At 53.6% G+C, this 19,591-nt stretch overlaps 1 protein-coding gene across 2 annotated transcripts in view; it reads left to right on the top strand.

Annotated features, from left to right (window-relative positions):
• SMG6 (SMG6 nonsense mediated mRNA decay factor) overlaps window positions 1–19,591 on the top strand; it is a 236,582-nt gene that overhangs the window by 205,086 nt on the left and 11,905 nt on the right. For both annotated transcript variants that reach the window (XM_059997290.1, XM_059997291.1), the window contains exons 14-15: window positions 8,992–9,168; window positions 12,897–13,043. In XM_059997290.1, coding sequence (XP_059853273.1) covers window positions 8,992–9,168; window positions 12,897–13,043 — 324 coding nt within the window. The remainder of the gene's footprint in view (window positions 1–8,991; window positions 9,169–12,896; window positions 13,044–19,591) is intronic.

Raw genomic sequence — 19,591 nt, 5'->3', positions numbered from 1 at the left:
ATTAGGAAATGAACCCCTTGTAGACTCAAGACCATAACAGACCTCTCATACAGCATGGTCAGGACTGGAACTTAATAGGGGAAAAAGCCTGTTAAGTATGTAATAATAAAAATTACTTATATGTGTCTTAAACATGAAGAGATGATGGTTTTAAAAGCTTCCCCAGGGTCTTGAATCCTTTCCACCCAACATACTCAAGAAAGGGTTGGATCTCTGGGAGATGTTGTAGCAGAGGTTCTAGGGTGGCTCTGAGTGACTGGTAACTCACTTTCTGGCATCTAAGTGATACAGGTGTTGAGGGCTGCTAATGAGGTCGGAGAAGAGGAGGACGTGTAGGCCTAGCCCGTAGGCGCTGGAGGGGCAACTGGGGATTTGGAAGAGGTTAGTGCCAGGTTACTGTGGAATCCCTCCATGGCCTGAAAGTTCTGTGAAGTGTCAAGGACTACATCTGCCTTATTCTCTCTTGTGTGCCCAAAATGTCTAGCATGTCACATAGCAGGGCCTTAGGAAAAATTGGTGGACAGTGGGCTGGTGGGCCGGACAATGACTTCTTGAAAAGACTTTTTGGGGCTTCCCTGGTGGCGCAGTGGTTAAGAATCCGCCTGCCAATGCAGGGGACACGGCTTCAAGCCCTGGTCCAGGAAGATCCCACATGCCACGGAGCAACTAAGCCCGTGCACCACAACTACTGAGCCTGTGCTCTAGAGCCCATGAGCCACAACTACTGAGCTCGTGTGCCACAACGACTGAGCCCACGTGCCACAACTACTGAAGCCCGCGTGCCTAGAGCCCGTGCTCCGCAACAAGAGAAGCCACCGCAGTGAGAAGCCTGCACACCGCAACAAAGAGTAGCTCCCACTCGCCGCAACTAGAGAAAGCCCGCGTGCAGCAAGGAAGACCCAACACAGCCAGTAAATTAATTTTAAAAAAAAGAAAAGAAAAGAAAGACTTTTTATCAAACTTAAAGGAAGGTGAGGGAATGAATTGATTGCATAAAGGTAAAGGCCTTGTAGGCTGGGTAGGTTCGGGGAATAATCTGTAAAGTCTCAGAGGTGCCAGGGAGGCAAATGGCCCACAGGGGAATGTTGAGCAAGGTTGCCTGGGCCTGGAGCTGGGGATTAGGGAATACCAGCAAGAAGGGCCGTGGTGATGTACGGTGGGGAGGGCCTGCACAGGTCATGGAGAGCACTGAGAGACATTGGGATTTCATCTGGTACTAAGGCTGAGCCCAAGGGGCTTCTCCATCCTGACTTCCTCAGGGCCTATCTGCCTGAAAGGGATAAAGGAGCAGTGTGCCCAGTCTCTACAAAGAGCTTTTCTTCTCCCCAAGCTGCCTCTTCCTCCTCTCTTGAAGGAGGAGAAGAGGAATGAGAACTCTGCCCTTTTGAGTGCTGTAGGTAATGGGGGCAGCGGGGAGGGCGTATTTCTCTCTTGGGAGTCTTTGATGCACCTGCTCTGAATGTGCCCCACCCCCCTCCCGCCGAATCCTCAGGGTCTAGAACGGGCCCTAGTGCACACAGTAAACACCTAGTAAATATTTGTTGAATTGAATGCTGACCGGATGTGTTGAATGCTGCAGGTCTCAGCATTCTTCCACACACATAAGATAAATAAAAGTAGGAACAGATCGGGTGAAGGAGTCTGCACACGAACCTAAGGGGCGGCCCCTGATCCTGGCTGTCTGGAAGGCAAATAAGAAAGCGGCTCAGAGCGACCAGAGCACAAGAGACAGTGCTCCTGGCCCAGAACTCAGCGGCAGTGTAGAAACAGACTGCATGTGGATATTTGCAGACTGAGACAGACTCAGGCCTTTCCTCCCCAGGGGCTGAGCTTGTAGCCTCCCCTGCTGGTTAGTGAGTGAGGGCCCCAGTGCCTGTGCTCCAGGTTTCAGAGCAGCTGAAGCCAGCCAGACCTGAAAGGCTTGTGTTGGCAGTGCCAGTATCCGCCCAGCCCCTGCCAGTGCGGGTGGCTGCTCTCAGAGCCTCTGCAGGGGAAGCAGATTGGACCGCAGCCTGAGCTACTGCTGCCTATAGCTTGCTCTCTACGACGCCCTCACTGTTGAGAATGCACCTTGCTCGTGCAGCCGGAGCTTAGAGCTCCAGAAAAAAACAGTTTCTTTCCATGAGGGAACAGTTCAAGAAGAGCCAGCTGTCCTCTGCCCAGGAGAGCCAGGACTCCTCTCTGCCTTTGTTTAGAATGTCCAAGCTTAGGAAATTCGGGTGGGTGGAAAATACCACCTGAGAGCATGAAGAGGATTTTCTCATCATTTCTCTTGTATTGAAAGACCTGGAGCAAGGATCCAGCTGGTCTCATTTTAGGAGGATACCATTAACAAAGGCAGAGTCACCACCCACACCCCAGTGTGAAGAGGCGAGATGGGCAAGGTGGTTGTGATGTTCACCGCAGGACCTTACTTCTGATGTGTGCATTAGTGCCGTGCTTGTCCTACAGCCCATGCCCTAGGGGCCCCTCTGGAGTCCTGCAGAATGTACACATGCCCATGGTTAGGTCCAGGAATCTTTGTAGAAAACAGGAAGGGGGCAGCTGCAGAGGGGCCGGGGCTTCCCTCCACCATCTGGCTTGTCCAGCAACCTGGATCCAACACCTTAGCTCAAAATAAACTATTTCAGCAGCTTCAACAGCCAGGTGAGCATTCCAGGACTTCTCCCCTCAGCCCTAGGCTGTGTGCCTGCCCCATGCTTCCTTCCTTACCTCTGAGCCTGGCTTCCACACGCTCAGTGGTGTCAGGCAGAGTGTACCCCTCCTGTCTCTGAGCAGAGTGAGGCAGCGAAGAAGAAAAAACATAATAGCCACTCATTTACTTAGCACTTTCTGAGCCCAGACACCTTGCTAAATATATGATATGCATTATCTCTTTTAAATAACTTGAGCCAAGGCTCAGAGACATTAAGTAACTTGCCTAAGGACACACAGCTAGGAAGTGGCAGTTAACACTTGAACTTAGATCTCTGACTAGGAAGCCCAAGCTCTTGACTGACCCCCTGTATTGCCTCAGCTTGCCTCTTCCCAGAATGGACCTGTTTTTCCTTCTGTACTTACCTTCTCACCACCAGTGTATGCTCCACATCTCCTCTGTTCTCTCAACTCTCCTTCCAGTGTGAACATAATCTCCCTCTCAGTACCCCTACCCTTTGGAATCTTCAATAAAAATAATGGAGAAGGCTCTCCCCCACCCCCACCAAATCTTCCCACCTAACCATTTGCCAGTTCCCAACCCCCCCTCTAGGACACTTAAGGCCAGTGCGTGCTCACGTGCGCGCACACGCGGTGGGGGGAGGTATGGGTGGGGCTAGCAGGCTGCCATCCACTCTGAACAGGCATCTGTGCGTTGCCAGCTGATTGGTAACAGCCCACATTGCCTCCGCTAAGAAGAAAACAGCTGTTGGGACCAGACACGTGGAATGGTATAGCTACTGCGGGGTGGGTTGGCCGATGATGTTAGCATTTCATCTTGTGACCCACTGACTCCTCAACTGGCACTAGGACTAGGGATGGCTGAGTCTGGACATTGGGATCAAAAGTGACTGAGGGCAAGGCTGTGCTTAGCTGCCTTGAGAAGAAATGCAGTCCTGCTGCTGCAGAGACAGGGAACAAGTGACCCGCTGAGTGGATGCCCTTGGACAGGATACCCGGGGCTTGTCAGGATGTGTCTGGCACAAGGATCCATGCCTTTTCTCCTTGTCCACTTTGTCATTCAGTGCCTGCCAGGTTCTTCCTTTCTCTCCCCTCTGACCTGTGACCCTCTCAACAAATCAGTACCAGTCGTCCTGATTCATCTAGGCTGGGAGTGTCTGTCTCCCCATCATAAGCTACTGCCTCTGTCTTCAGAGTGAATGTGCATCCTCGTGGCCAGCTTCCCTCCTGCCTGAAGCCCCTCCTCCAGGAATGTGAATAAACTGTTTCCTCTGTCCTCCAGCTCCAGAGGATTCCCTGTGTCTGAACTTTCATTGGCAGACCTCTTCTCAGGCTGACCCACCCTTGGCCACTACAGAATCGTCCTACCCACCCTTCAGTCTCCTGTGAAGGCGAGTCGTGTATAACTAGAGGTTCTCAGTTTGTGAAAACACTTTAGTCTGAGTTCAGTTTTCTTGTAGCCAATCCTGTGGGCTGGGCTCATTAGAGATGGTAATTAACCCATTGCTAATTGACCTCAGAAGCCAGCCAAGCAGCCTGTATTTTACCAGGATTGGTAATGGATTTATAGGCTATTTTAAGATTTTTTTTTCTCTTTTTTTTTTTTTTTTTTTTTGCCGTACACGGGCCTCTCACTGTTGTGGCCTCTCCCGTTGCGGAGCACAGGCTCCAGACGCGCAGGCTCAGCAGCCATGGCTTATGGGCCTATCCGCTCTGCGGCATGTGGGATCTTCCCGGACCGGGGCACAAACCCGTGTCCCCTGCATCGGCAGGCGGACTCTCAACCACTGCGCCACCAGGGAAGCCCATATTTTAAGATTTCTTAATAATTTCAGCAAGACTTCACTTTTCTGTCTGCATCTTATTTGCTCTAAGGATATTCTGTAAAATTAACAAGCTGTAAAGTTTGATTGAAGATTTCAACAAATGTGAGAATAATTGGCACCATTCAGAGAAACAAGAAAAACAACCTGTAAACTGGAGTTTGTAGGGGGAAAACCCGTGTGATTTTTCTCTGTAACCAGAGGAGCAGTAGCAAGCAGGACTTTTTAAACCAGAAAATAATCGAACTGGCTGATAGCGCAGATTTAAATTCTGACTCCCCCAAACCAAAAGTTCAGAAAAAGAAATTCTGCAGAATCTAACCAGTCACTGTAGTGTTTGTGCCTTCCAGGAGGCCTGTTTGAATAGGGACCCAGTAAAGATGGAGTGAGTCCGTCGTTCCCTGCAGCTTGCATCCAGGGACCTGCTTCATCTCTCTGACCCCTCCTCCTGTTCCCTGGCTGGATCAGGGCTCTTCTCCCTTCCCCATGGCTAGTGTTAAGTCTTGCCACTTAACATCCGCCTATGGTACCTGGTGCTCAGTTCCTTTTCTCTCTTTCTCCCTCCGCCACCTTCCATAAGACTGCTTGGACCTCTTTTTCTGTTCCTTCCTAGGCATTTCTGCCCAGGCTGGGCTGGTCCTCTGCCGAGTGGCTGTGGAAAGTCACCAGTTTTCAGAAAACAACATTCTTTTCTCATCCACCGGCCCACCTAAGATACCCCAGACTGCCTTCCCTCTTCTCTCCTGCCCTAGAGGTTTCTTCCTGCTTTCCTCAGGACCTAACCTTCCTCTGAGTGCCAGCCTCCGCTTACCATGGGCATGCTCACTTTCTCTCTCTCTAAGGAACTGAGCCTGCGACAGGCCAGGCTCGCACATCGCCTCGCCACATCTCACTTTCAGTTTTCCTTTCTGCTTGGTTCTTTGCGTGTGGACCTAATCTGGGTGGTAGCTGGAGCCCTGAAGCTAGAGGTTTCAGTTCCCGCCGATGGGGCACACTGCCTCAGATGGTCTTCAAGGGGAGGGAGAGGGGCTTTCTCTGGGCGCCTTTCTTTCAGCCCTTCCCTGACCCACAGCCCCAGCCTTCTTTCAGAGCCGACTGGGCCATCAACTTTGCAGCTCCCAATGGTCTACACAGTGAGTCTCTCCAGAAGGACCGTGACTGCCCCTGAGAAGGTGCCGGGTCTCAGGTTACCCAGGTGTTCCCTGGCCAGCAGCCCTTTTACTCAGCTCTAGCCCCTGTCCAGCCCCACCTGTTAACAGCCCAGGAAGGAGGCCTCTGCAGCCCAGATCCTTCTCCTCTAGAGAATCTAGAATTTGCCCAGAGCTACAATGTACATACCGCTTACATTCTCTGTTTTTCATTGATATAGAATGGAAAAATGTACTCATGAACAGAGCTATTGTGGGGATTATGTCATAGACTTCATCTGGACTCCTTCCTCTCCGAGCCGGGAGCCTAGCTTTAACCCCTCTCCTACCAGGAAGTCCTCCTTGGCCAGACAGAGATCATCTTGGAGTTGGCTCTCTGTGAATGGTTTAAAGGGCATCTTCCTTCGTGATATCCCTTATTAACCATATTCAAACTGGGTTTTTTCCCCCCAACTCAAGTGCTGGAGGCTTTGTCTAGGAGGAATCCACCCCGCTGGGCTGATTCCTCCCACCTGAGAGCAGAATGCTTCAGCAGACAGGCCAGCAGGCTGGAGACCGAGGGTTTCTCTGTGCCCCGGAGAAGCCCTAGACTTCCTGCCCCTCAGTCCCTGCATCTCCTCAGTAGCTCAAACCCCATTCCTCACTCCACTGTGCACTTTGAAACCTAAGGAGACCATACAACATCGGCTATCCTCCCTGCTAGTTGGATTGCAAAGGTGAGAACAACTCTTCCAAAAGGCTAGGTGACTTTTCTCTCCAAACATGTAGAATTCTTTTCTACACCCCACTCAGAGACCCCGCTGGATCAAAGCCCTTTTGAGAATCATCCAGGAGTTCCTTTGCCCTCAGGGAAGAACTGATGGCCATAGCAGACAAAATCCCCCGGAAATCAGGTTCCTTCCAAACAGAGTGAAAACTAAAATAGGGGGCAGGGGCCCGGGGAGGGAGGTGGCACTCCTTTTTGTTTTGGTGTCCACGTGAATAACAGCTCCCCCTGATCCTCTGAGGATGTGCCGCAGGCAGGCTCAGGATGTCTGCATCCCTGGGTCCTGCTGTGCCCTGGAAATCCCCGTCTCCAGGAGACCCACGTCCACACATGTGGCCTTTCTCCCCCTTTCTTCCTGAGCCACTCAGCATGCCATCCAGCCCATGCCCTAACAGCAGGAATTCTGCCCGCCTGTCAGCACACACACCCATGGGCACACTCTCCTCTCCTGGGCAGATTTCTGCAGCACACTCAGCAGGAGTGCCAGCATACCTCTCACCATCCAGGTGATGCCAAGGACAACTGTCAGGTTTTCCTCTGTCCTCCTCTCACCCCTCAACCCCCACCTCCTCTCCATTCAATGACAGCAGCCTCACACCGAAAAGGAAAGTCCTGGACCCATTACATAATTCTCCATAGTGCAAGCAGTAACTGGGGCATAAGGTCAGAGGTCATAGTGGGGTCAGGTGGCTGACACACACTGTAACGACAAGGTGGTTAAAATTAGACCACTGAGAGGAAACTGGCAGTCTTGTGGAAATGCAGAAGTTTCCTCTGCAAGTGAGAGGCTGGGGATGCAGGGAGGCCACTGTGCGTGCTGCCTGCCAGGCTATTACTCATTTCAGCTCTGTTCTTTAATGCCTTTTAGCCCCTGCTTCTGTATTTCTAGCCTTCCTCATCACATGTTTGCATACACGCGATGGAACCCATGGTTACCTGCCCTGGCCCAACAAGCACTTCTTTCCTCCTTTTAAGCACAGGACTGGGCACCCCAAGCTCAAGACAGCTGCCCTTTCCTGAGCCTTTTCTGGGTCGCTGAGCACCTTTTGATTTAGCCTCTCAGGTGGTCGAGGTACTTAGCCTGCGACTCAGGCCTCAGTTGTTATCAAGGCCATTGGTGGGGCAAGGGGCGGGGGTCCACTCCGAGGTTGGGAGAGGTGGCAGAGGACGGAGTCATGGAGCGCAGGGCTGACAGTTGTGTGCTGAACAGTCCCTGGCCAGCCAGCTGCCAGAGGGGAGCTCATTTCCACGTCTCCTGGAGGACTTGGGTCGCACCTGCCTCATCTGCTCCCTCTGGTACCCAGCCGAGCTTCCCTGTGCCTGTCAGCCCTTACTGTAAACCTCCTGGGTGCCCTGCTTGTCCTTAGCACCCCTTGCCAGGGAGGTATGAGTTGTAGTCTCTGCCACCAGTGGAGTTATTATCCAGGCGAGGGATAATAAATGCACCTGTGAAACAAAGAGCAAGCAATCAAAGACAGTCTCCAAGTTAGTTACTTTACTGTGTGATACAGCCAGGGCCGTCCCTGTCATGTGACAGGATGGGAAGCATGGGGTTTGGGGGGGGGCAGGGGCTAGAGTCAGTGATGATGGAGGGGCTGCCACCCTGTGACATATCTGGCCCCTGAAGTGTTTCCCTATGGGAACGGCCTTCACCACTTGTGAGCTCCGGATCGAATGGGCCCCTCTTCTCCCTTGGTGAGCGCCCTCCCAGAAGGGAGGAGAGGACCCCGGAGGCCAGGGATGAAGAGTAGGGCATGAGAAGGTGCAAAGCAGGTGGGTTTGCAGGTCTCGCAGGAGAAGGACCCCAGACAGGGTGACTATGGAAACTTTCTCTGAGCCACTTACAAATTTGATGATTGCTCAAGATACTGAATTTCATTTCAGCTAAATCAGCCCCAGCTTCTCTGACAGCACTGGCTTATGTGCTGACGTGGCCACATGGGAGCAGGATGGCCTAAACCCCTGGAGGAGCAGACCTTGGTGAAACACCCCCCCACACACACACCTGCTTTGCCTGTCTCCCTTCTCCTGACAATAATTTCCTGCCGGACCCCAGTCTCTTCAGCGTAAGAAACTCTTAGGTGGGGCAGGAACCTGTCAGGGGAAACCCAGAATGACCTGAAAGCACTCATCATTCATTTCACACTCAGGCTGGAAGTTCTCCTCTTGGGGGTCTGGCAAGAGGGGAGCTGGGAGAAGAATGGAGAGCAGCAGTGAGGGTACCAGAGAGCTATGTTCTGTGACAGCCAATAGTTTACATGCCACCCTTCCTTCTATCAGCTAGATACCAAGCCTGGAAGACTTTTAATTTATTCTTTTTTCAGATCAGGACTTGAGCAAAAGAAAGGCGAAACCCCAGAGGACACCTGTCATTGGCCCTGGGGTTGTCTGCTCCCCCAGAGGTGACCTAAGGGGAGATGGTGCTGTCTTCCTTCAGAGGGTCTTGGCCCTCCTCACCTCACACGCACGCACTCCCGCTCACTCTCTCCGCCTTCCCTGCCCAGTGGACACATTGCTCGTGTGCCCCTCAGCCAACAAACAAAGTCTCTCATCTTCCCTTTCAGAAAATGCTGTTTTTCTTCTCCCTCTCGCCCTGTAGGTTATTGCAGCCGACTGCAAAAGGGTCACAGTGCTGAAGTATTTTCTGGAAGCCCTTTGTGGACAAGAAGAGCCTCTGCTGGCATTCAAGGGTGGAAAATATGTGTCAGTGGCACCCGTCCCAGACACCATGGGAAAGGAAATGGGAAGCCAAGAGGGAAAACAACTGGAAGATGAGGTACAATGCGGGAAGAGCCCGCTGTGGCCGAAGGAAGGCTCCCCCATCCCCCAGCGCTGCTCTGCCCGGCTTCAGCCTCTACCCCTGGTTATTTATAACCACTCAGCGGTGGCGATGTTGACGTGCCCAGCCAGCTTCTCAAGAGTGCACTCTGCTGGTGCCCCTTCCTGCCAGTCCCACCCCGGTGCCCCCATCTCGCTCTGCTACGAGTTCCAGATGCTTCTTTTTAATGTTGCAGTGGAGGAGAAGGGAGGGAAAGAAAGAGTTTAATAATGTGCAGCTCTGGAGGCTTAGGAAAGGGAGCTGGGGGGGATGTTAGGGTTCAGGCCGAGGATCAAGTTTATGGATGTGTGGAGCTCAGTGCAGCACAGGCCTGAACTGCAGCCTCCAGCACACGTACAGGAAGAGCTGACATTGCTGGCCCCGTGTGGAAAATCACCCCCTCCCTGGCCTACCCTCCCTCCGTTGCTCCCTCCCACCCTCCCTCCTGCACATCCTGATGTGATTAAGGAATTCTCCTCTTGTTTGTTTGCCCTTGGTTGTTCCTGTAGCCCTTGCTTCACTCCAGACTGCGTGTGTGTGTGTGTGTGTGTGTGTGTGCGCGCGCGGGCGCGCATGCCAGCCTGAGTGCCCACCCCTGCCAAACCCCGCTGACATTTGCCTTGCCGTACGTGTATGTATCTTTCTGGGGGTGATGGTTACTGTGGTTCTGTGCACCGTGGGTTTGTGTGTCAGTTTAAGTTGAACACTGCTGCCAGCTTCCCTGCTGTCTGTGGGTTCTGAGCAAATGTGAGTGTGGACGGTGTCGGTGCCTGCGTGCGTTCACCGTGCTTACTGTTGCTGCCAGCTGCCCTGCTATGTGTCTGGGTGTGGGTGTCTGGGTGTGTATGCACACATAGCTCACTTTGCCTGATGGTTGACTCTTTCCTTCTTTTTGCCCCACAGTATTACAGACAGAGGGGACTTAGGTGGGAAAGAACATGGGACTCAAGGAAGGGACGCAAGTGACTGTAGCCAGAGGCCAGGTCACCCGTAGGCCAGCACAGTCATTTGGCCTGCAGCAGTCTCAAGCGCCTGGTGGAGCAGGGTGGGGTGTGGGGATGAAATCAGCAGCAGGCCAGGGAAGCCAGATGTCAGCTGGAAGCTGTCGTTGGTGATCTGAAGCAGTGATAGAGTGGCCACCTTTGGTTCAGAGTCTTCAGAGCAGCAAAATCTTGGACGGGCTTCATTAGAATAGCTGGAGAACCCCACCCCACCCCTGATGACACAGGATAGAGGTGGTTCCAGGGATAAAGCTGAGCCCATGATTCCAGACTCTCCAGATGAAACCTGGGCAGGGAGTAACGGGAAAGAATGAGCTGTCAGTGTGGGAGGAGACAGTGGGGTTGCCAAAGCCATCGAGGTGTCCAGGCTTCAGGCAGGACAGCGCAATGCCACCCAAGCCCTGGGCACCGTGTAGGGAAGCGTGGGTGGGATAGCGCCCTGGTCAGCTCTCTCACCCGCGCTTGAAGGCTGAGGCGGGCGGTAGAAGGTGAGCAAGCTGGCTCTCCAGGGTTGCTGCAAGAGGTGTCCCCTGGCCCGAGGAGCCCGCAGGACCGCATCCAGGGAAGCAGGCAATGCCCAGAGGGAGGGGCTCCTCCACTCTCACGAGGAACAGACCAGCTCTCGGTCCCAGATCTTGGCTGCATCACGCTCTCTCCCTCCTCCTTAGGCTTATTGACCAGACAAAGGTTGTGACCCATGCCATGCTGCCCACTTCTTCCTTTTCCCACGAGCCTCCTGGGTTCCGTTATGTCAGTGGCCCCTGGGAAACCCTACTTACCCTGGTCTGTGTAATTTCACAACCCCGCACTTCCTCGTTTGCTATGAGAGCTGAGCCAACCTCAGACAAGCCTCGCTGACCCTCTTTTGACCTCAGTCAGGCTCAGTCCAAGCCCCATGATAACCCTGTGTATCCCTGGTCAGAGCAGGCAGGGGCAGTGTTCCCCACAGACCAGCCAGAGACCCTACTCCACTCACTCTGGTCCAGGTTAACCCCACGAACAGGAAGTAAATGTGCAGAGAGAGTCTTCCTCCTTGCCGCGGCCTGGGCCTCTCTGGAAGTGGGCCCTGTGACACAAGAGCCTGCGTGCTGTCGGACGAGTGGCGACTGCAGACAGCATCCCAGACCCCTGAGACCTCTTAGGATAGTGGCAGTCCTGGCACCATCCCGAGATCTCATCTTCTCCTACCTGCAAGACTGAGTCCCTTAAGCTGATTGGGAGAGGAAAGGGGAGCTGTTTCTTCAGACGTCATTCTTCATGAGCAGAACAGAATCCATTTCCTTAAGGATGCTGCCAGAACACCTTTCTTTCCACCCCTAGATTCTCCTCCTAAGACAAGGCATCACCCACCCACTCACACACTCTTGCTAACCACTTTCCGCAAAGAGTCCTTCAGAATATCACCGATACGGACAGTTGGAGGAGAGGGAGTCTGTATGGAACAGGATCCCCGTGAGTCTGTGGGAGGCCTGGCACAGGGCTGGGTCTGAGCTTACCATTCTAGATCCAGGACCGCACCTATGCCGCTTGGTATTATTGGTAGGAGCACAGACTTTGGAATCAGACTCACTAAGGTTTGAACCCCTGCTCTGCCACTTACTAGCTTCGTGACCTTGAGCAAATTGTTTAACTCTCTAGACCTCAGTTTGTTCATTTATAAAATCGAGATGATGATAGCATCTATGTCCAGGCTATTGTATTAAATGAGTTAATGCATGAAAAATGCTTAGCCTGGTACCTGGCCTCATGATAAGCGCTCAGTGAATGGCAGCCGTTATTGTCATAATCATTGTCATTGTTATCACCCAGTTATCATTCAGACCCAGGAATCTTCTCCTGCTAAGTCACCCCCTATTACCCGTGCTAACCCTGTCCCTCAAAGGAAGCTCTCTTGGGTAGCTGCATGTTCTCTACTGACCAAGGCCAAAAGTGAGAGAGTGAGAAATGGAGCCTGGGACCACCCGGGGAGTAGTGGCTTCTAAGAGCTGAGGCTGCAGGCAGGGAGGCGCCGCCCCTGGGGAAGGCTCCACCAGCCTAACAGGAGACTCCTGAAGCTAGCCAACCATCTCCCAGTCTGTGCAGGCCCCCAGAGGGCAGCGGAGCAAGGTCATGGCGTGTGAATCCCTATCGTGGGGCCCCCAGCCCCCGCACCGCCGGGCTGTGGTCTTAAAAAGAAGCCAGGGCAAGGTCTGTTGAACCTCCGCATCTGCTCCCTGATGCCGTCTGGGGCGAGGGAGCTTCCATGCCGAACTCCCAGTGTTGGCCAGGATGATTCCTATCCGATCGCTAGCATGACTTAGACTTCAATTGGGTGGTTTAACTTTCTGTGTTGTTTTTCCCTTTGGTGAATTTCAAAATGAAAATGGGCCCAAAGTTTGACATTTTGAGTGTGTGCAAAGAAGGAAGGGCTGTGAGTATAGGCATGGAAGTAGATAGGGTGTGGATCTGTGAGTCTGTAAGAGGAGGGCCCTGGAGGGCAAAGGGGAGCAGTTGCCAGGGGAGAAGGATGACAGCTTCCCCCGACCTGCCTCTGCCTGAGCTGGGGCAAGCGCACACCTTGGGGCGCTGTGCGTGGAATGGTCCAGATAGGCCTGGATTGGGATGCAGGAGGGACGGGAGGGTGGGTCTGGTCTGTGCTGTGGGCTCACAGTCTCCTCTCTCCCCTGGCCTGCACCACCGGCAAAGGAAGAGGACGTGGTGATTGAAGACTTTGAGGAAGATTCGGAGGCTGAAGGCAGCGGGGGCGAGGATGACATCAGGGAGCTTCGGGCCAAGAAGCTGGCTCTGGCCAGGAAGATAGCGGAGCAGCAGCGTCGCCAAGAGAAGATCCAGGTGGGGCCTGCCTGGGGAGGGTGGTTCCCGTGTGGCTGGTGGTCTGTATAGGGCATGAGGGAGATGGGAGTAGGGATGAGCAGGACCCTCTCACTCAGGAAGTCTTGCAGTGTCCGGACTGGTTCCGCCACCTGTTTTCCTCCTCTGCCACTAAATTCTGGTTTGGTGCCTGGAGTCCCCCTCCTCCTGGGCTGCAAGCAGGGCCAGGTTCTTCTCAGAATCTGCTGAAAACTTCTCCCCCAGTGATGATCTATGAACACACACCACACATACCCAACCTTTCACACAATTTCAGGGGTTTCAAAGTTCCCCTGAACGTTGTCCAGACGCTCTCGGAAAAGCCGTGGATTCTCTGTTGAGAACACCTATTCTCAGGGGGAGATGGTGTCATGGCCACAGTCTGCTTGTCTGGATTCCCACCGTAGTGGCCGAGCCCCTCTGGACAGCACACTCTAAACCCTAGGGAGAAACTACTCGATCGCCACGTAAGGATTCCTGCACCATCAGCCCTCTCGTGGACCCGTACCTTCACTTCCAACAGGCTGTTCTTTATGGCTCTCCCAGGTCTGACTCTTGCACTGTAAGCTCACTTCTTCTCATCTAGGGCAGGGGACAGAGCCGGCCATGCTCCCTGCTTTAAGACTAACTGCATACGTGGGGAAGCGTCAGTCGTCTTTAGGAATGTCTGTCTCCAGCCCTCTCTTCAGCCACCTCTGGCCTTTGGCATGGAGCCTAGTGCACGTGGTCAGGCCGACCTGATCAGGCTGGGCTCCGCCACTTACTAGCCTTGTGACTTTGGGCACATTGTTTAACTTCTCCCAACCTGTTTCCTCATCTGCAGAGTGAAACTGGTGACAGCACCTACCACCTGGAATGGCTGTGAGGCCCACAGGAGCCGGCGCACGCAAAGCAGCCAGCATAGCGCATGGCGCGCCGTGATCTGATGGCGGTCTGACCGCTTATCAGACAGAGCCCTGCCCTGGGAAGGGGAATGGACACCAGTTGGGACCCATGGTCCTTTAGACGTGTTCATATGAGTCTACCGGTTGGAATTAAGCCTCTGCCAGCATCACTGCCGTGGTGGGGTGGCTGCCTTCTCCACCTTTGCGCAGTCTGTGTGAACCTCTGTCGTGGCCCTCGAAGCTTCGTCTGCAAGCTGTCTTTCTTCCTGTCCGGTAGCTCTTTTCTTCCTCACCATCATTCTTCCCAAAAGCTCTGTCCATACTACCACCTCCATTTCTTGACTCTCAGCCCAGCAGTTATAGAGGCGATTGCATCAGAGGTCACCAGGTACCTTTGTCGGGTCTTCTTCACACTTGACTTCCCTGTAGCTTTGGACCCCAAAGCCGCCTCCCTCCAGCCTCACTTCAGCACACGAGGACCTTCGTCTCCTCTCTGCCTGGTGACCACACCACCCTCCCGGGCTTCCTCACCACCATTCGTTACTTGGTCTCCTCCTCCCTTTCTCTTACTTCTTAGTCTCAGCACATGGAGTTGGCCCTCAGCAAGTATTTTCATTCAGTGAGTTAATGGATGGTAGCAACGAGAGCATCATCTTAAGTTCCTCACAGGCTTTTAACCCCTCGTGCCTGATTTCTTATCAGATCCTATCTGTTCACTCATTTATTCCTCCCGCTCTTCTCCATCCCCATTGCCACTACTGCTGTTCTAGTCCAGGTACTCACTGGATTGTAGCCAGCAGCCCTGCATTGCACAAGTCCGGAGGGTCCCCTTTCCCTTGTAGTCTGTGAATGCAGCTCCTGGAGTTGTGTGGTACACGGTCTGCATGCCGGGCTCCCTGCCTGCAACGCATCTTATGTGGTTTCATCGTTCTCTTCCCAAAAGAGCCACTCCCCTGCTCAGGAATCATCAGTGCCTTTGCTTGGCTAATAAAGTCGAATTCCTTACTATGGCATCTAGGGCTTTCTCGTCTGTTCCCAGTCTATTTTCCCAACCTCTTCTCCTGTCCCCCATGACCCCTCACGAGCTATATGATATTGGGCAAATCATTTAACTTCCCCGAGCCTGTTTCCTCATCTGTCAGATGAAGGTGGTAACAGCAACTCCCTCAGAAAGACAGTGCACGCAAAGTGCCTGTCCAGACACTCCAGCCCTCCTGCCTGGACAGCACTAACCCTCCTTTCTACCCACTGTCCCCAGACAGCTCTGCCCTTTCCCACTCTCACGTCTTTGTTCCTGCTGTTCGCTCAAGCCCGAGTACCCTTTTTCTGCTCCACATTTCCTGTTACCTGTTGAAATTCTATTCTTCCTTCAGTCCCCAGATGAAACCCCATCTCCCCAGTGAAGCCTTCCCGGATTCCCCCCAGGAGGAATTCGTCTCTCTGCTCCGTGTTCCTGTGGTGCTGATTCATACCTCATTTGTGAAACGTATATCACGTCTCAAATTACACTTATTTCTGGACTTGTTCCCCCCGCCGTACTGTGAACTCCTTGGAATCAGGGACCGTGTCTTCCGCTCAATTTAGTAAATGGTGGTGAGCGCCTACCAGGCTGGTGGTGAGGGGACACGGGAGCGAACCCAGAAAGTCCTGTCCCGGAGTGTCCACTGGCGTGGAGAAGTCAGTGATTTGACGTGTGAGCGAGCCTTGTGACCGAAGGGAAGTGCAAGATGCCGTGGGAGCGTGCACCAGGGGGACATGGCCTTGTCTCAGGCAGCGGGCTCAGCCCGGCCTCTCCAGTGACAAGCGGTACCTGTCAGAGGCCTTGTGTGAGACTTGACTTCGGCGCCCGCAGCTCCCCGGAAGCCGGTTCTCCCTGTCAGCTCCCTTGGAGCAGGCTGCGATGGCCAGGCAGCGATGGCCGGCTGCGGGCCGTCCGGGCTGGGTTTGCTGTGGCCCCTTTAAGAACAGGCCCCACGTGCACCACTGCTGGCGGCCCTGCCTCCTGTCAGCCTTCTTCCTCCAGCCTCACAGCCACAGGAGGATTTCTCAGCAGAGAAGAAATTCCCCCCTTCCCTTCTCCCCACCCCCTGTTTAATGCCCGGGGCCCTTCACTTCCATAATTCTTCATTTTCCAGCCTTGAACGTAAGCCAGACACATCTGTCTGGCCATATGCGTGAACCCTGGAGTCTGTGCCGAGGTGGCTGTAAAACAGGGCCGGTGAAGGCCCTTCTGGGAGAGCACACACATGTGTGTGCCCTCGGGCCATTGGCTCCCTGCCCAGAACCACGGGGCTGCAGGGCTCCAAACCCATGTTAACCTCTTCTTATTTTCCCTCTTTTTGTTTAATTTAAGGGGGGAAAATCCCAAGGAAAAGGTATAAATTGTCCTGGGAGTGGGGGAGAGGCTCCTAGCTGGAGAGGCCATTATTGTTGGCAGGTACCTGGGTCACACTAATACAATAAGGAAGAGAGGAGCATCGGGTGAATTAAGATCGGAGAGATGGGCTGTAAATTACTCTGCTCCGAGCTCCATCAGTCTCCAGGGGTGTTAACCGAGAGGTGTAAGGCAGGTCCCCAGCTCCCAGCGCCTTTTACAGAAATGCAGCAAAACAGGAACCACACATGTTTGGGGAAGGGGATGTGAAGGTGGGGTTGAAAAAAATCCTCCTGGCCCCCATGCTGGCTGTAAAGTCCAAATGAGATCTGGGGCCCTAGCCACACCCCCACTTCCCCGCTCCCACCGAGACCCCCGGGCCTAAGCTCATCTGTGGGATGGGGGAGGTGAGGCCTGGCCTCCCTCCGCAGCCTGTCCCTCCCTGCTTCCGGTGTTGCACAGAGGCTGGTGAGTGGGGCCGACTGGAGGTCAGAAAAGGGGTGTGGGCAGCTCTCAGGACCTGTGCAGCTGGAGCCTCGGCGCCCGGGCAGGCCTCGGATGCTGGGGGCCAAGTCCGCCCACCCAGGGCTTCGAGGCCGCACTCTCCGGCTCAGCGCAGGCTTTGCCTGTCGCCTGAGACGGCTCTTCACCTCGTGCTGGTTGAGCCCACCTTGCTGCTTTCCTCCTGAGCTCTCTGCATTCCCGTTGCCATTCTTGAGAGGCGTCCAGAGACCAGAGCAGGGGACACGGTTTGCCTGGGATACTGGTCAGGAGTGTTTCTTTCCTGACCGGGCCCTCAGGGCAAGCAGTCACTGACCGTCCTCCTCCGGGCTTGAGGCGTGGCCTCTTGGCACCTCACCCTGGCCCTGGCCCCGTGCATCCCCACCTCCTCTCTGCCTCCACGAGGCTTTGCTGTGATTTGTGCTGCTGTCGGGCGGGGTCAGGTTTCCTGAGCAGTTGCAAACATCCCACCTGAAACATAACAGGCTCTTCCTCTGGCCACAGCTATTGTTTCCTCGGCACTATGGCCACAGTCTTGCTCTGTAGCCAGCAATGACATGTGTTCTGAAAATAGCTTCACTCCCCTATCCCCTTCCCGCCCACCCACCCTCCTGAAGATGCAGTCACTCCTTTGTGGTAGCCCCAGGAGTTTCACTCTAAATATAGCTGCAGCCCATTCACATTGCCACCCGGCTGGGGAGGGGGGCCCGCTGTGGAACAATGGGGCATGCACAGAGCCCCCCACACCTGTATGGAATCTAGCGGAAGGCAGACACTCAGCCCTGGCTCCTAGCTGTCGGAGACAGGGTGGGAGCCAGCGCACTACCAGGCCAGGGGCACGTTCACGCCAGGGCAGGAAAGCCTGTGGGGCCAGGCGGCCGCCCTCCCCACTCCAGCACATTCCAGAGCTTGCTCCAGCCATTCTCACCTCCCCGGTTCCAGCAGCATCCACAGGGTCCTGTCCTCCTACAGAAATGGTCGGGCTTTTGGCTGGAATACCCTTAGGCCGCTGCTTATAGCAAGCTCAGGGGTGTCATGCTTAGCCCTGCCATTCCCTGTCTATCTAGAAAGGGCAGTAAGAAGTAGGAAGCAAATCATCATAATTATAACCTTGAAAAAGATAGCAAGTATGTGTGAAGCTTTGTGGTATTGACTTTGGATGTCCAGAGAAGGGATCCTAAGCAGAAACTTTCCCATGAGCAACCCACCCCAAATGAAGATGCTAACAGAAACCAGTGACTCTGCCTGCTTTCTACAGCAAATGCAGAATCTGCACCCTTTGGTTTTTGCAGCTCAAGAAGGAGTGCCTGGGACTTCCCCGGTGGTCCAGTGGTCCACGCTTCCACTGCAGGGGGCACGGGTTTGATCCCTGTTCAGGGAACTAAGATCCCGCATGCTGCGCAGTGCGGCCAAAAAAAAAAAAAACAGGAATGCCTGTCTGCACTGCTGGTGGTTATCTCACCAGCTATTCCTATTAATATTTCATTTCCATTTTTCCATTTTTTGTTTTTTAAAAATACCTCTACATAGTTAAAGAAAAAAAGGGAAAAAAACCCCAAAACACCAAGAGTACCACGAGTTTTATAATAGAAATCAGCAGTGCACTGCCTCACCCCTCCCCAGCTCCAGCTCTGCTCCCTAGTGGTTTCCCCAGATATTTACCCCCCCTGGATATATAAAAGATGAAAAATGGAGTTGGGCAGAAAGAAAGGAAACTGAAATTTGTTAAGTTACTAATACGTGTATCAGGCATTTAGCTAGATACTTTCACATGCAAGATGAGGGTGGAAATTTGCTGTGTTACCAGACTTCTCATTTCTGGTGAAGACATTGCTCTGGCCAGAGAGGCCCAGGTGTAAATGATTCCATCACCCTGTAGAGGGAAGGAGGCAGCCACACTCCCTTTGGAGTCCTGCGCAGAAGGAGGACCTAAGAAGGCCTTCTCTGGATCTGGCTCTGCTTCGTGATCTGAGTTCTTCAAGTTCCACAGCTCCCGTGTGAGCTAACTGCATTACTCTTATTTGTAATTCTCAGTGTCTCAATTTCCAAAAGGGTCAGTCATCCCCAAATCACTCCCATCATCTAGAAGAAGGAACTTAACCTGTGAAAGAGCCCTTCCGGGGGACCCAAGCCTGTTAGCTTCCTCGTCAGATGTTACTGTGGACTGTCTCTTTCCCAGTTCCCCACCGCCTTGCTCGAGGATGCCTCCGTCCTTCAGAGCAAGTTGGTTACTTAGCGCCTTCCAGAAACAGAATTAAGTTCTTTTCTTCTTCACACTTTCTGACTTTATGGTCCATGTTGCCACTGGTCTGATTCAACATGTCCTTGCTTTTCTAGGATTCCCAGCTCACTGTCCAAGGACCACTGTGGCCCAGCCTTAGCTGCAGTGAGAAGGGTTCCTATGGAACTCTCCTTCCGGGTCAGCACACTTGACTCCAGGCCAGGGCCAGTCCGTCTGAATCACAGCATTCCAGTTGCACCCCCCTCACCCCCACCAGAGGCTTCTGCAGCTTTTTGCTCATACAAACAAAAATAAATCTCACTACCGGCCTCTGAACTCCACAGCAGCACGCTTCCCCCTTCTCCCCAAGCATCCCATGGCTGTGAGTGGGGACTTGGCGCTCTCCCCACCGACATCACTTTTTCACTCCCTGCGCATCCTGTGTCCTTCTCTCACCGTGCGACCCAGAGATCAGAATGGGACGTGACGGCCGGCACAGGCGCCGTGCACAGCTGCCAGGAATCTGACGGGTAAAATCTGGAAAAGTTGG

Source organism: Delphinus delphis, chromosome 19 (assembly GCF_949987515.2).
Source record: "Delphinus delphis chromosome 19, mDelDel1.2, whole genome shotgun sequence".
In the NCBI taxonomy this organism is placed as follows: Eukaryota; Metazoa; Chordata; class Mammalia; order Artiodactyla; family Delphinidae; genus Delphinus; species Delphinus delphis.
This window is presented reverse-complemented; position numbering and strand designations above follow the sequence as displayed.